The 16,922-nt window shown below is 39.7% G+C and overlaps 1 protein-coding gene across 1 annotated transcript in view; it reads right to left on the reverse strand.

Moving 5' to 3' along the window:
* erbb2 (erb-b2 receptor tyrosine kinase 2) overlaps positions 1-16,922 on the reverse strand; it is a 57,405-nt gene that overhangs the window by 21,212 nt on the left and 19,271 nt on the right. The window contains exons 2-8 of the mRNA XM_036573232.1: positions 10,209-10,360; positions 8,634-8,802; positions 7,630-7,770; positions 6,050-6,118; positions 5,819-5,934; positions 3,626-3,767; positions 1,322-1,450 (exon numbers count right to left, since the gene is read on the reverse strand). Coding sequence (XP_036429125.1) covers positions 1,322-1,450; positions 3,626-3,767; positions 5,819-5,934; positions 6,050-6,118; positions 7,630-7,770; positions 8,634-8,802; positions 10,209-10,360 — 918 coding nt within the window. The remainder of the gene's footprint in view (positions 1-1,321; positions 1,451-3,625; positions 3,768-5,818; positions 5,935-6,049; positions 6,119-7,629; positions 7,771-8,633; positions 8,803-10,208; positions 10,361-16,922) is intronic.

Below are 16,922 nucleotides of genomic sequence, written 5' to 3' on the forward strand. Positions count from 1 at the left end.
TACTAACAGTGTATTTAAATAATAGACCTTGTTAATTGTATGCAACTATAAAAGTACAAGCCCAAAGCCTAAACATTACTGAACAGTGAAAACCTCTGTAGTATAAAATTTCATAAGACTGATGAAATCTCCATAAATGCGTTTTCTGCTTTCTTTTATTTCCATTATTTGTCTCAGTTCAATGGATTATAACGCACCTGATTCACACTGTTGTGATGTAAACACATCAATTTGAAGGAGAACAAATGTGTGAAATAACTGTGATCAGACAGTTATCCAGTAACTGTGACGGGCAATGTAGAACAGTTTTGGTCAAGTGTGCATCATACGTCTCACAAGTCCTCGCCCACCTCTCACTGTCACGTTTCACAGAGGTGTTCCACCGACCAAACGTACAAAACCAATACTACCTTTGTAAAAGGGTCATTCTACAGAAACGACATGTTTGTGTCCCCAGCGTTTACAGATATATTAATCTTGAAAAACACGCCAGGGATATAATTTATTTATATTTTAAAATAAAACAATAAGTTACTTTAACAATTACACCTTCTTGATCCATCAATTTAGCAATATTGGTTTTTAAATCAATTATAAAGAAATCCAGTTTCCAAAGAACGTGTAAAGGCTGAGGCCATATTTTGAAGTAAAAAACACGTTTTTCTGCTATTTTAACTGCTATAATCTAAACATGACTATGGAATATATAAATTAAAATGACAAAGAAAACAAACGGCAAATGAAATATTATAAAATTTATAATGAAAGTTCCCCAGTACTTCCTTTTCCCTGTTTTCTGAGGATCTATGAAGAAAAGCACATGGTGAGTCCACTGTGTCTTTCAGTTATCAGAGATTTTCTCATTCAGCTCATGGTTTCATATGAAGCTTTTAGCTGAAGTCACTAGTGTGACCGACTTTATTCTGAGGTAACTGTGAAAAAATAGAATAGAAATGGATTAAATTACATATTTTAGTGGACATTCCATTATTGATGATATGTGGTTTGATGCTCTGCAGAAGCCGTTGTGTAAAATGCATTTTTCATTATAAACGTCTCTGGTGTTCCCTTTATTATGTGTAACACCAATGAGGATCAGTAACACCAGGGACTCCCATGGAGAGATAGAAAAGTGGACGTTTCTGTAGAATGACCCAAAAACAAGCATGAGGTTGAGGTTAAATAATGAAGACTTGTGCGTCCCCAGCTACTCTTGAGAAAATCAACAACCTCCCTTTAGCTGCAGCAGATCGTGCTAAAGAGGCAAGTCTGCTCTTGAACCTCCTGTCGATAAACTCTCCACACTCAGAACAACACCCACCTTTAGGACACTCTCCTTCACACTTTTCACATTTCTGCGTCTCCTGTCCATCCGGTTGGACGGTGATGACTTCCTGGTTTGCTTTGGGGCAGACCATCGTGCATGCCACATCCATGGCCAGATAGTTATCTACAGATGGAGGGAGGGAGGGAGGAAGGGAGAGGGGGAGAGGGAGAGAGGGAGAGAGAGAGAGACAGGGAGAGAGAGAGAGTGAATATAAGGAAGAAAAAGAAATGTGTGGTTGTCTAGGAGAATTTTCTAGAATATTACAAAACATGTTTGCTTATTTGAGACATAAAAGGGCATGGCTGGACAAACGAGCTTGGCAGGCTTGATAAGGTCTGTGCAACTAACAGGCTATAACTTATTATAACTTATTTATAACTTATTTATAACTTATTATTTTTCAATTAATCAATAATTAAACAACGCTCCATAAATAATGCTGTCAGTGACTAATTGAGTACGTCACATAATCCCTGCGATCCTATTTGTGCCAGAAAATCCTCTGTAATTTGTATTTTTTCCTCAATTCTTCTTCTGCTCACTCGTCTCTTCAGGTTACTGCTGCCAGTTTCCAACTGCTGATCACCTTATTCGTCACGAGTACTGCAGCACTGCTAAATCAATGTCAAAGCTTGTTTTCAATTGTTTTTAAATTTGTTTTATTCTCTTAAAATGACACCAACAGGAACCTTTCAGTAGAGACCACTGTAGAGAGAAAGTCTAACTTTTCATTTCAGAACCATCTGAAGTGCCCAAACAACACAACCTGCAGTTAAAGTCAAACCAAAACTGACCTTTTTAACCTTGTTCATTCATGTTGAGTCGTATTCAGCACTATCCATCATGCCATTTTCATTCTCCTGTAATTGTTGAGCAACTTCTGAAAACACTTAGCTAATGTTTTATTTAGAAATAGGTCACCTTACAGAAGGAAAAAGAGTCACATTTTCCGATCCACACTGACTGTAAACTTTTATCTCCTCGTTAAACACTGCAAAGGCTAAAAATGATTCTTTTTAGCTATTTATTTCTATTTTTAACCCCATTCCAAGAAGTTGGAGCAGCAGATAAAAGCAAATGCGAACAGAACACTTATAAACTTTCATTATCGTGATATAATAATACTATACAATATGCTTTTCTAAAAATATCTTAAATATTGCATGTATTCATATAACACTGTCTGTGTTTACATGCAAAGATTTTTGCCAATCCGATTGAATACATTCCAATTAAGACTGAGGTGTTTATTCTCAATCTACTCAACAATCTGATGGAAATCTCTGTCTACATGCTCACTACAAGTAATCAGATCCAAAATTACACGCATGTGTAGAGAACCACTTAGTGTAGACGTTACCATGACAACCAGCATCACGTGAGTCCAGTGAGAGTGAGATGAGCAGCAGTGAGCAGTGCTTGTGTTTTAATAGCTTTAAAATGATGTCAGACTCAGGAAAACGTCCTTCACATGTCCTTATTAAAGAAGGCCGAGAGGAAGACGTCGTGTTCTGAGACACATAAGCTGGACGTCCGTCCCACCGCCGTCTTTTAAAGATCAGAGCATAAACTTCGTCTCCTCTGCAGACCAGTTTCTGCTCCGCCATGTTGAACGGTGTAAACTTTCACTATGACGTGACGAACATGATCAGAACGGACTTAAACTTTCCGATAGGGAATGTAATCAGATACAGGCGTTTACACGGATACTATTCTTCTATTTAACAGATTATTTACAGGATTACCCACCTCGTTCAATCAGATAGAAACTGTTTTCCGAATGGCCTCAGTCGGACTAGTCTATTCCGATTGAGCTATTAGTCAGATTATTAACAGATTATTAGGCTGCATGTAAACGTGGCTACTGACCAACTGCACGTTTAATTACAAAGAGAGTAAAGTTAGTCCTGTTTAACTGGATTTAGTGCAACATAGTGTGGCAAATATTCTATAAAAGTCATTTTCACAGTTTTTCATAGTATTTTTTTAAATGTGGCACTACTGATTCTTTCTTCTCTGTTCCAACTGATTAGATGTCTGCAGAAATAAATATTATGACATAATGTGTATGATAAAGTACTGTAGTACTGTGTTGTGTTTTGCCATCTATTTTTGCTGTATTTACAATTTAATCCATGTCTAACACGATTTTCTAATCACTCCTTTCTGTTTTCATAGGCATTTCAAACACTGTCCCAACTTTTTCGGAATCGTGTTTGTACATAAATCCAGGCACTAGATAAATATATTCGTCCAAAAATCATACCAGGTGTTCAACTGATACTAAAGTGGACGTACGTGGACACTGTTTTACACAGGTGGCTCCAAAGCTGAACTTCTTGTTGGGGTTGGGTTTGGACTGAAAGACCATGGAATCGTAGATGCTGGGTGGGGGGCAGTTTTCTTTACACGTCCCACTGTCGTTAAAGTGACGGCAAGCCTGTGTAGAACAAAGACACGTAAATACACTTTCAGAAATCAACACTTTCTGACCAAAGACGTATATACACCAATCAGGCATAACATTCTGACCACCTCCTTGTTTCTACGCTCATTGTCCATTTTATCAGCTCCACTTACTATATAGGTGCACTTTGTAGTTCTACAGTTACAGACTGTAGTCCATCTGTTTCTCTGCATACTTTGTTAGCCCCCTTTTACCCTGTTCTTCAGTGGTCAGGACCCCCATGGACCCTCACAGAGCAGGTACTATTTGGGTGGTGGATCATTCTCAGCACTGCAGTAACACTGACGTGGTGGTGGTGTGTTAGTGTGTGTTGTGCTGGTCTGAGTAGATCAGACACAGCAGTGCTGCTGGAGTTTTTAAACACCTCAGTGTCACTGTCCACTCACTGTCCACTCTATTAGACACTCCCACCTAACAAAGTATGCAGAGAAACAGATGGACTACAGTCTGTAACTGTAGAACTACAAAGTGCACCTATATAGTAAGTGGAGCTGATAAAATGGACAATGAGCGTAGAAACAAGGAGGTGGTCAGAATGTTATGACAGATCGGTGTATTTCACAACGCTGACATATAGTGAGCAAAACAGATAAGACTTTCTATTTATAACACAAACATAACTCACTCATAAATCATATGGACTGTTATGAATGCTTATGTCAACAAATGCAGGCTTCATCCTGCCTGCGTTTATCTCTATTGCCTGTGTTTGCCTTCAGTGAGCAACAACAAATGTCTACATGACTTATTATATTGTACGTATGAGTTATGTAAGTGTTACCTAAAATACATAGAAAACATAATTACATTCTACCAACTCATAATACGTGAGAACTGGAACAAACCTTAATCTGAATGGAAATATCAGATGATATTTTGTTTATTAATTGCAGTATAATTTGGAAATGAAAATTAATCTGAAAATCCATCCATTTATATTTATATATGGTTTTTGAATATAATTTCTCAGCTTTTGTATGGTTCTATAGTTACAGTCACAAAACCTACATAACGTCAACCCATGTCCATATCTAAAACTTTTTCATTTCTTCGTACCAAATGTTCTCCGAGTTAGCCTGAGCACAAATCTGAGGCTGTAAAGTGTGATTTTTTTTATCAATTCATAAATGTATCAAATACATATTTGGGTCATTCTACAGAAACGTCCACTTTTGTTTATCTCTCCATCCCTGGTGTTACCGATCTTCATTGGTGTTACACATAATAAAGGAACACCAGAGACATTTTTAATGAAAAATGCATTTTACTAAACGGCTGCTACAGAGCATCAAACCACATGTCAATCATGGAATATCCACTAAAATATGGAATTTAATCCATTTCTATTCTATTTTTTCACAATTACCTCAGAATAAAGTCGGTCACACCAGTGACTTCAGCTAAAAGCTTCATATGAAATCATGAGCTGAATGAGAAAATCTCTGATAACTGAAAGACACAGTGGACTCACCATGTGCTTTTCGTCATAGATCCTCAGAAAACAGGTAAAAGGAAGTCAAGTGATGTCATCAGTGTGACTTTTATTTCAAAATAAGAGATTTTTTTGTTACGCGGTAACACCAGTGACACGACTCCTGGAGAACTTTAATTATATATTTTATAATATTTATTTGCCATTTGTTTTCTTTATGTCATGTAAATCATATATTTCATAGTCATGTATAGATTATAGCAGATAAAATGGCAGAAAAACAAGTTTTTTTACCTCAAAATATGGCCTCAGCCTTTACACATGACTGAGGACGAGCTCCACTGTGGTGCTTGGAATTCTATACAATTTATTTAAAAACCAATATTGCTAAATTGATGGATCAAGAAGGTGAAATATGAATAAAAGTATGTAAACTACAATTAATACAAAAATGGATCCTGTTATATGTTCATTCATTACTTTGTCAATCAGAACAGGTCCGGTGGCATTTGTCATTGTTCTACTAAAGGACTAGCTGGACATGAACGGGTCCGAACACATCAGCAACAACAGACTGAAAGAAATCACACACCAGACAGTCCGAGTCTTTGGGTCCGGAACATCCTGCGGCGCACTGGACATGACAGCAGTCACTGGCCTGAGAACCCTTACAGCGCGAACAGCCAGACGTACACTGGACGTGGGTCACTGCACACACACACACAATCACAGTCATGACTAAATCTGACTGACTGTCTGAACTGTAACTTGTTCTGTCTGTTTTGTAAAAATGACAGTAGCTGAAAACACAAGCGCTGCTCACGTGTTTGGCAGTCGTCCTCAGTTTGTCCCCAGCATCCTCTGGAGCGACAGGCTGCTGGACAAGGTCGACCTGAAGCAGCGACAAAAACATCACACTGCAGAACGAGCTATACACACATTAAGCCTCAGAGGCTGCAGTTACTGCTTCCTGTAACAAATTTATTATTTTATATGACTCATTTCTCACTCGTAGCTCATTAAAACAAGCTGAGTAAATCAGCTGAAACTGCAGGAATCCATACCACATTTATGTTTGTAAGCAGAAAAGGAGATATTTCATTATGATTTAAATTTATAGTGAAGTTATTGTTCTGTACAGTCCTGTTTTGAGAAAAGGAAAAAAAAATCCATTTTTGACATCAAAACAATGCAAAAAGTCGTAAGTGCAGACTCAAAACTTTCTATACTGAATATGAACTGAACATCTATCATTTATACATGTTTTACATGATATTAATATGGACTACTATGTCATTTTACCAAGATACATTTTTTTCAAATTAAAAGTCCTCATTTTTATTTAGAAAAAGTATATTATTTTCAGTAAAACGCCTCATTACTGGACAGCCTAAATAAAAGTGACCTTGACATAGACAGTAAATTACTCATAAATATGCTTAGGAACAATCATTCGACTGAACCTTAGTGTGATGGTGTGCATAAGTGTCAAAGCACTTAATGACCAAAGGGGTAAAGCGAGGTCATTTTTATTTCGGCTGTCCAGAAATGAGGCGTTTCACTGAAAATAATATAGATTTCCAAAATAAAAAATGAGAACTTTTATTTTGAAAACTGTCTCACAGTAAAATGGCATAGTAGTCCATATTAATATCATGTAAAACGTGTATGCTTTATGAATGTTGATTTAAACATTCATGAACATGTTATGAAGTGTTTATATAAGACGTTATGAACATGTTATGTAGACACCCTTTAAGTAAAGTGTTACCGAGGTTTTTGAGTAAAATAACGTTGGACCGAACCCCTGTTTCAATATCAGGTTTAGTAAGCCGTCGTCCACCTCACCTCACCATTTCCCCTCTCGGGATCCCAACACCTTCATAACGGCCGTCCCATTAGTGTACTACCTCAAATGATGAAACATGGTAATCAAAGCTGTTTATAAGCCAATTATCTACCAATTAAACATTTTAAAATACTGAATATTTCCAATCTATAACATTCAACTTGCTGTGCTTGCGGCTGCAAACGACTCCATCTGTCCTACACGACTGTTGACCCTTCATCACATTACTCAGCAGACTGAAGGCTACACAGGTAGTAACAACAAAGATAAAGGCACTACACTATGACTGTAAAACAAAGCTCACAGCCAATTATTCACAAAATGTATGTATATTATGTTCAAACTTCTCAAACAAACGTTGGCACCCGAGGCTAACTTAGCTGAGCGGCGAATGCATTCAGCTCGTATGATTTGCTCCTCGCTGTACCCCCCCCTGTCTTGTCCTGTGAATGACCACTTAAGTGGTGAACTGAAGTTAGAGAGCATGTTAAAACAGGACTGAACCGTGGCCCCTAGTCCACTGCTTTGACCCAGCTCGTCACGGTTGTACTTACAGTAAGGTGCTGCCGACTGCAGGCGTGTTAACTTGCCGTCTGTTTGTTGTTCACCCAGAACGTCCTTCCAGTTGATCTTCTGCGGGTCGGGGTAACAGAGCTGGGGGTTCCCCGAAATATATACGCCACCCAGCAAAATCTCTGAGACAGAGCGACATAGCAGCAGTTAGCGACGTACGCTTTAGTAATTCTTCAGTATAACCTGTATACATCGGAATGAAATACCATTCTTCAGGCCCCAAACACACAACAGCAGCACATCACGCAGGAGTACGTAGAGTGCAGATATACAACAGTGTGAAACAGTGCAAACACACACACACACACACACATATATATATGTGTGTGTGTGTGTGTGTGTGTGTGTGTGTGTGTGTATGTATATATATCACTGTTGTTGAAAGAAAGATACCTCGTATCTCCAAAATGGTAACTTTACAGGAGAAGGGAAAAATCTACTCTACTTTTAATGTAAGTCAATGGAACCAGACTTCTTTCCAAGTCATTTTGGGTTGTTTCTTTTGGTCCATTCATCATGAAATTAACAAACAATGTAAAGGACAACAGGCATTTTCAAATTATGTCAAAAACTAAAAAATTGCAAAAGTGGAGATATGAGGTATAGATTTGAAAGAGAAAATCATTAAATTAAAAAAATCAAAGTAGAAATTAAATTAGGATATTTAAAAATATAATTTAAATTTCAATTAGCACAATAAACTGCGCGCACACACACACACACACACACACACACACACACACACACACACATACACATTATATATATATATATAAGCTTTTTAAAGTGCATGAGGTAGGTGGGTGTGTATGGTAAATGGATCAGTCTATAGCGGACATTAGAAAGCCACACACATATTCAATACTGATTTAAAGACAGATGTTAAAGTTGAGTCTGGGTGTCAAGCTCATGTTGACGGCAGCACCACATTCCGGTTTCAAGGCATTTGAAATGACGGACCGTTTTCATATGCATAGGTCTTCACCTGTGAGGCTCCTGAGCTGGAGCTCCTTGACGCCGGTGTTTTCCAGAACAGCCAGCGCGTAGCTGGAGTTGTACAGCTGGCTGCCTCTGATGATGCGCAGGTTCTTCAGGGGTATCACAGACACGGAGACGCGGGCAATCAGCACATAGCCCTGAACCTCCACTATACCCTGCAGAGCCAGAGAGATTCTCCATATTTTGCATTTGTCTTGCATTTTTAATTCCATTCACAAAAACAGTTCATTCAAAACGGGCTGCAGCTTAGTTTCCACAAACGGCACGTTCTGAAACAATGTTTACAAAGGCCGCTTTTCCACTATGGAGGCAAATGGTTCTCAGGGCCGTTCTGGGCCAGTCTCTCTCTCGGCATAACCTCAGATTCTTTTTCCTCTAAATGGGTGTTATTTGATCATCTGTTACTGAAACAGCCTGTACTGTGGTGGGTTCACCTGCAGCCAGATAACAAGCTGCATTAGCATTAGCGTTGCCTGTAGGGGTACAACTCAAAACACCACAGAACAAGTCTATTTCTAAATTTCTGTCACTTCAACATTGGTCATTCGAATTTGTGCTCTCAGATACGAGTCTTTATCCTCTAAACAGGTGTTTTTAATCATCAGTTCTCTAGAACCGAGCCCGTTCTGCAGTGGTAGGACCCTGCACTCGCGTTAGCTTAGCCTAGCAGGCTACAGCTTAAAGCTCTAACAGTACAGGTCTGATTTCAGCTCTCTGTCACTCCAACACCGATCAGTCGACTTTGCTCTCGCTGTTATACGTTTTTTATCACCTATACTTGTGACAGCAGAGCAGGTATTTGAATCGAACCTGCACTGAGGTGTTTGGATCTCTTTAGCTAAGTTAGCTAGGAGAGAGGAGCCGGCTAGCATTAGCTTAGCTAGGAGACACCACAGAAGAGGTTAATTTCAGCTTTCTGTCCCTCTAATATCAGCTGCTTGACTTCAGTTCGTCAAATATGAGTCGTTATCATCTAAATTTGTGTCAGTAAAGCTTTTGTTAGTCAGAACTGAACCTGTTCTGTGGCGAGCGGAGCTGGCAGCATGCTAGCTAAGCTAACGCTAAACAATCACGCTCTCCTGGTTATCAGCGCTGTTTAATATTTAGAAATTAGTGTTAGAACTTATTTGATTGTCTCTGGGTTTGAAATAGCGCAGCAGGATGCGGCGGCACAATAACGACATGAACACAGAACCAAGCAGTGAACAGCTACATCATCATTTCATCCCACAAACGGTTCTGTGGCCCCGAGTACAGGTAGCTAACCGTGCCGAAAAAGCCAGGCTGAGCCCGGTTTTTTAAGAGTTCCGTGTCGAACCGTGTCCGTGTGGAAACGCCACTGGAACGGTTACCCTCCGTGCTCAGAACCGTTCAGCCCTGCAGTGGAAAAGAGGCCAATATCTACTACACCAAACTGTTGTATTGCAAAAAAACATGGGAAATTTGGCTTTTCACAGCTCTTCCAGGTCCATTTGTTGTCAGAGGCAGTAACGGTGGAGGACGTTGAGACGACAACACAGTGAAATCCTCTTAAAATACCTACAATCACAGCCACACTGACCTGCAGGAAGGAAAGGTCCGGCGTCCCTTGTAAGTGTGTGATTTCCAGGTTGCCGTGGACGACCTGGCAGCCGGTGTAAAGGAGTCGGAGCATTTCATAGTGGTTCTCCAGACTGGAGGGCAAGGCCAGCTTCATATCCGTCCCCAGACACACTGCAGAACACACAAACAATAATCATCAGAACGAGTGAGCAACTATATGTCGCTGCTGACGGAACAAAACCTCCTATCTCCAAAATGGTGACTTTACAGGAGAAGGAAAAAACATACTTTACTTTTAATGGAAGTCAATGGAACCAGACGTCTTTTCACGTCATTTTGGGCCGTTTCTTTTGGTCCATTCATCATGAAATTTACACACAGTGTAAAGAGCAACAGGCATTTTCAGATTATGTCAAAAAGTGAAAAACGACAAAAATGGAGATACGAGGTTTTGTTCCGACAGCAGCGATATATTTGTGTAATAAACTTTTTTTATATCTTTGGAACTTTTTGGACATTGTTAGTACAAACACATGCATTCGTTACAACGAAACAACGAAATCATTATACTTTTATAATTTAAAAGCATAAATAAAACAGCAAAATACATATAAAATAACTCTCTTTCGGTTTCTGGTTTGTCCTGAATTTCGCTTTAGGTTTTGGCTGAGGATTTTCATTTTGGTGCATCACTAATAGTAACACAGCTACTGCTTCACACCCTCCGGCATGACATCCAGAGACTGTTTGAACTGCACTGAATCAGCATTGAAATTGTACTGACAAATTCTTCATTTCGGCCACAAGACTCTCCGGCCTGCTGGACTGAGTGGCTGGAGTAAATGTTAGATCTGTCTAACAGCTTTAAGCAACATAATCACCCCACACACTGTGGGGAAACTGCTCCAGTGCAGGGAGGCAGGAGTCGGGACTTATCAAGCAGACGTTTCAGACCCTCTTACAGCCCTGAGACCACAATGCACAAGAAGATACGACGCCACTCTTATCATGAGAGTGTGTGGGTGGGTTTTTGTGCACGTATGCATGCTTGTCCTTCCTAAGAGCCGTGAACTGATTATCGTCAGAAGGAGGCTGAGAGCCAGACCTGCCTCTGTCTGTGCTCCTTTAGTACCACCCCATATTCACCATGGACATGAATGACCTGTTTTAGGGCCATTTTGCTGGAGGAGACTGAAACAGCTTAGCAGTTTAAGCCTAATATTGCCCAGTATCGAAACATCAATAGTGGCTCTAAAGTGGCTCTGAAGTTCTAGATCTTCTGTACATTTGCACAGCATTTGAAATTTCTATTATATATCATAAATAACAATAATAATAATAATTAATACACACTATTAAATATTAAGTCTGACATTTTACCCAGGAAAGTGTCATGACAATCTAACGCCACCTGTCATAGAACGTCAACTTGACATTAAATGCAGCCTTTATGACAGATGATGTCTACTGGAATAAGTGTTTATAAATGTTCATGCAGGTTTATGTCAGTTGTCATAAAGTTGTCACGTAGGTGCCAAGTAGCCTTATGAACGCTGCCACACAGTAAAACAAATCCAGCTCGAGCAGGGTTTTAGAACTGTGAACCTTAGGGCTGGGCAATATGACAACATTTTATCGTTATCGTGATAAATAATGTCACAATACGCTTTTCTGAAAGTATCGTGGACATCATCATTACACTGACTAACTACACGTTTCACTGCAAAGTGAGCATAATTAGGCCTGTTTAACTGGATTTAGTGCAGTGAAGTTTGTAGGAGACTGAATAAAAATCTATGTATTTGTAGGTTTATTATTATTATTATTATTATTACTGTATATGTGGCAGGTTCAATTTTGTCTGTTCTAACTTGTCAAATTTCAGAAAAACTAAATATCGTGACACATATTGTGTATCGTGAAAACGTATTCTGATATATATTTTTTGGCCATATCGCCCACCCCTAGCGAACATACCAAAGGCAGGGCTGGGTGATATGACACTATGTATCATTATTGAGATACATTTTGTCAAAAAACAGTACAAAATGCTTTTCTGAGCGTCTTGTGGACCTCGTCAGTACTTGTAGACACTGACCAACTGCATGTTTTATTATAAAGAGAGCAAAATTAGAATTTAGTGCAGCACAGTATACCAAATATTAAATAAAAATCACTGTGTTCAGTTTTTTATTTTATTTTTTTTTAATGTAGCTCCACTGGGTTTATGTTCTCTATGTTCCAACTAATCAGATATCTGAAAAAATAAATATTGTGACATACTGTTTCTTGTGAAAATTACTTGGAAGTATTGCAAGATTATATTTTTGCCACCTTTAATCGCCCACCTTTAATCAAAAGTAATGTCCTTCTGAGGGATTTAGACCTGCCCTACCAAACTCATTAAAGAAGACACACGATCTATTAATTAACTTCTAACGAGGCACACAGAGTAATCAAGATGTTATAATGACTACCATTCAACATTTTCCAGCTCTAAAGTTGAAAACTACTTCTTGGGTGTTTTTTTAATGAAATTGTTTTGGAAATAAATGCATTGATAAGCATTAATTCCACTTTATTTGCATTAGGAACAAATTGCCAGCATTTAAGTTCTTATATCTAATTATTATTAGTTATTAGATCAGATCCACGTTTATGAAGGACACCCACTCAGGACAAGCGTCTGGTTTTCGTGCATCAGCTTCACTAAAATGAAAGTGCAGCATTTGAATTTTTACCAAGTTCTTAGAGAAGTTTAACATTGTCTTGTGAGCGTTGGACCAGCTGTCTGAGAGAAAAGAAAAAGTGTCTGTGCTCCCTCCTGTCCACACTTCCTGTCCAATATCCACCCCCCACCCCTCCTTTCTGTCCTGCATGAATTCCCTCACAGGCCTATCTGTGAGTGTGTGTGAAGGGGCCGGCTGGTGGCCTTGAATAGAATCCAGCTTACTTCCTCTCTCGCTCTTTGTCTCTCTCTTTTTCTGTCCACCCCTCCATCTCATTTCACTCTCTCTTTCCATCCGTCTCTCTCTGAGACAAAGAAGCATTGGTATCGATATTACATAGGTTATACATGTGCAATCTGTATTATAAGTCAGTACCTACATATAACTGTAGTAATAACAATAATATTAATAACAATATTGTCCTATATGTCCTGTATATTATATACAGTGCTGTACATAAGTCAGAGACCACCCTTCACTTATTTCTAGTCGAAACAACCACTCAGTAAAAGTTTATTTGCTCCTGAAATTAATTTTATTTCTGAGAAGATTAGATATAAGATAATCCACTTCCATAATGAGGGAAAGTCAAAAGAATATAAGTGAAAAAACAGGAGTGTTGTGCTGGTACGAGTGGATCAGACACAGTGCTGCTGGAGCTCGATAGCTCATCTGCTGCTGCAGAGTTTGTGTTGGTCATCCTCCAGTCCTTCATCAGTGGTCACAGGACGCTGTTGGCTGGATATTTTTGGTTGGTGGACTATTCTCAGTCCAGCAGTGACACTGAGGTGTTTAAAAACTCCAGCAGCACTGCTGTGTCTGATCCACTCAGACCAGCGCAACACACACTAACACACCACCACCACGTCAGTGTTACTGCAGTGCTGAGAATGACCCACCACCCAAATAATACCGGGCTCTGTGGGGGTCCTGTGGGGGTCCTGACCACTGAAGAACAGGGTAACAAAGTATGCAGAGAAACAGATGGACTACAGTCTGTAACTGTAGAACTACAGAGTGCCCCTATATGGTCAGTGGAGCTGATGAAATGGACAGAGTAGAAACAAGTAGGCGTACCTAATAAAGTGCTCAGTATTTTTTCCCTGAAATTGTGTGAAAACACACACACATGCACACACACACACACAACCATACACACACACTCACACACACACACACACACACACACACACACACACACACACAACCATGCACACACACACACTCAGTTCGACTCTGGTACATTCCACATCTGATATGGAAAATAATTAGTACATTCACAGTCACTGCAGTTCTGTTCTCAAACACACGCGCACACACACACACACACACACACACACATACACACACACATACACACACACGTTTGTCTTGCTATACATATGAGGACGTCCATAGGTTTCTACTGATTTTTGTGTTACTGTAGCTAAATAATACTACACCTAAACCTAAACCTAACCTTAACCGTAACCTCAGCACGCAAAAGGCCATTTCTCTGCTCTTTTAGTTTTCCAAAAAAAGATATTGTGGTGAAAACAACACATGCTCAAGTAAGGACCAGCAAAATATCCTCACCTGAGCAAAAATTTCATTTAGTCCTATCATAGCGAGGACATGGGGTCCTCACAAGTATAGCAATGCAAGAACAGACACACACACACACACACACACACACAGCTTGTTACTAAAACTTTATTATGTCTAGTTCGCTGAATCTGCAACAGAGAGTAAAAGTCTGAGAGAGAACTCAGGACCAGCAGCTGAACCAGCAGCTCCAATCAGACTCATCTTTAACCCTTATGAGTCTTAGGTTAGTGTTGTTTCGCCATAAATTCAGCATGTGTCCAGTAACGGCTAACCAAGTTACTACAGCAACAGCCCCCAGTGATGGTAAAAATACACTGACCACCTGTTTAAACCTGTCATTCATTTATCAGTTTAATTCACGCAAATCACAGCAAGACACTAGTTTTCCCACACAAACTTAAATGGAGATTTTGGGAATATTTTACCCAATTTTCTCCTCAATTTACTCTCTGCCAGCTCCACCCATTAGCTCAGTCTCCCCCTTTCACACAAATCTGCCAGGCTGGGAGGGTGAAGGCTGGCATGTGCTCCCACCAAGAGAAGTGAAGAACCACTGCATGATTCAGAACTGCTGAGAGTCACCGAACAGCTCAACACGCTTGGAGGAGAACACTAACTGCCAGTTCTGTTATCGGCTAACAGACGTCCACAGGAGTGATGGGGAGAGGGAGGACCATCATACCCACCCAGAGAGAGAGAGAACAATCATGCTCTCCTGGACCTCACTGCATCTCACTGCAGAAAATCCCATTTTGTCAGTAATCCGATTAACACGTTTACATGCGCTTGAGTAATCAGATAATGGGAAAACTCCAGGTCGACATGAGTCAGACAGTAATCAGATTCCTGCTTTACAACCAGCCAATGAACTCACAGAAGAAGACGCGACGTAAACGTAAAGTAAAACTCAAACTTCATGTGCAGCTTTTTTTTTAAACATCGAGTCACTTTACCTGAAAACTTAATCTAGAAGACAAATAAAATTTATTTCCTTTATTTCATCAAGAACGTAGTTGGTTTCAGTGTCGCTCCAAAAGTGTTTTGCTGCGTCTCGCGGTGACGCTGCTCACTTATTTCCGGTACCGGCGTCTGTTTTGCACACGCGCAGACTGAGAAATCCGAAAGAAATCAGAGTAAGTGTTCACATGCACTGAGATATCTGATTACTGAGTTAAAATCCAGCCTCTTTATCAGATTTCTTAATCAGATTTCTAGACCTTACTCCGATCTAAGAAATACAGGCCTTACTCCGATCTTTGAATAATCAGGTAACTGCAGAAATCTGATTATGATCGGATTATGTACGCACTCAATGGTAGGGCTGAGGCTTAGATGGTTGCCAGTGTTAAAAATTTACTTCAAACCCCTTTATTTAAGTAAAAAGCGAAGGGAACTGGTCAATTACACAGGCCCTGTAAAATAATTAAATTATTTTAATGACGTTTCAACCTCCCCACGTACCCGTTTGTCTAAAGGTCAAAAGTTCAATGAAATAATGAGATCTTTTTCCTTCATCTTAAAACATCAGTAATCAGAATTAGGCAACCAGAAAAGGCTTTCAAGTCATTTTTCCATCCGTAAAATGACGTATTTGACATCAATGTGAAGAAAAGTCAGAGAAAAAAAGCAGCAAAAGTCACTTCAGTCTGATGGAAATACAGAAAACAATGATCTTGTCTTTTAAACGATATGATATGATGAACTGCGTTTGACATTTGACCAAAGATTGAACTAACAAGGTCATCAAGGTTTTGATCTGAGTTTAATGTTTTTTTTTGTGAGTGAATCTTATCATAATAAATCAAAGCGCATTGTATTGTTTGAACAGCACTGTGGAAAAAAACCTGCACAACCGACGTTCCTGATTACTCTTAACTCCCGTCTTTTCTCTGGAAGCTCACCAAGTATGACAGGCGGGTTGTTGACAAAGTAGCGCGGGAGAGCGAGTGAGCGAGCGAGAGAGAGAGAGAGAGACAGAGAGAGAAACACGCCGTATGTAAATCGCCACTATTTACCTGCGCTGAAAGCCAAAGCCGCCACACCTGCACTTGGCAGGAGGCCAGACAGGAAGCAGTCTCAGGCCGCTGACCTCACCTGCCGATATCATCACGGCTGTCAATTACCGCAAACTGCTGGCAGAGATTGAGCTCACGGATGACGATTAGGGCCTGGATTTTCCGTCTTGTGCTGATCTGGGACCAGCGTTCCTCTGTTCCGTACAAGAGGAACCACAGATCTTTTTCAATTCTGAAACACGCTTAACGTAGTTCAACAACAACCCAGCGAAACCTAATTCCTCTCACATTTCTCAGGTCATAAACGCCTCCATCACCAAAGGGATGAACATGTAACCTTAAAAACAAAGATTACATTAAAACTCCATTCAACATTTTCCATAAACTAAAAAATGAAATGTG

Source organism: Colossoma macropomum, unplaced genomic scaffold (assembly GCF_904425465.1).
Source record: "Colossoma macropomum unplaced genomic scaffold, Colossoma_macropomum, whole genome shotgun sequence".
Taxonomy (NCBI): Eukaryota; Metazoa; Chordata; class Actinopteri; order Characiformes; family Serrasalmidae; genus Colossoma; species Colossoma macropomum.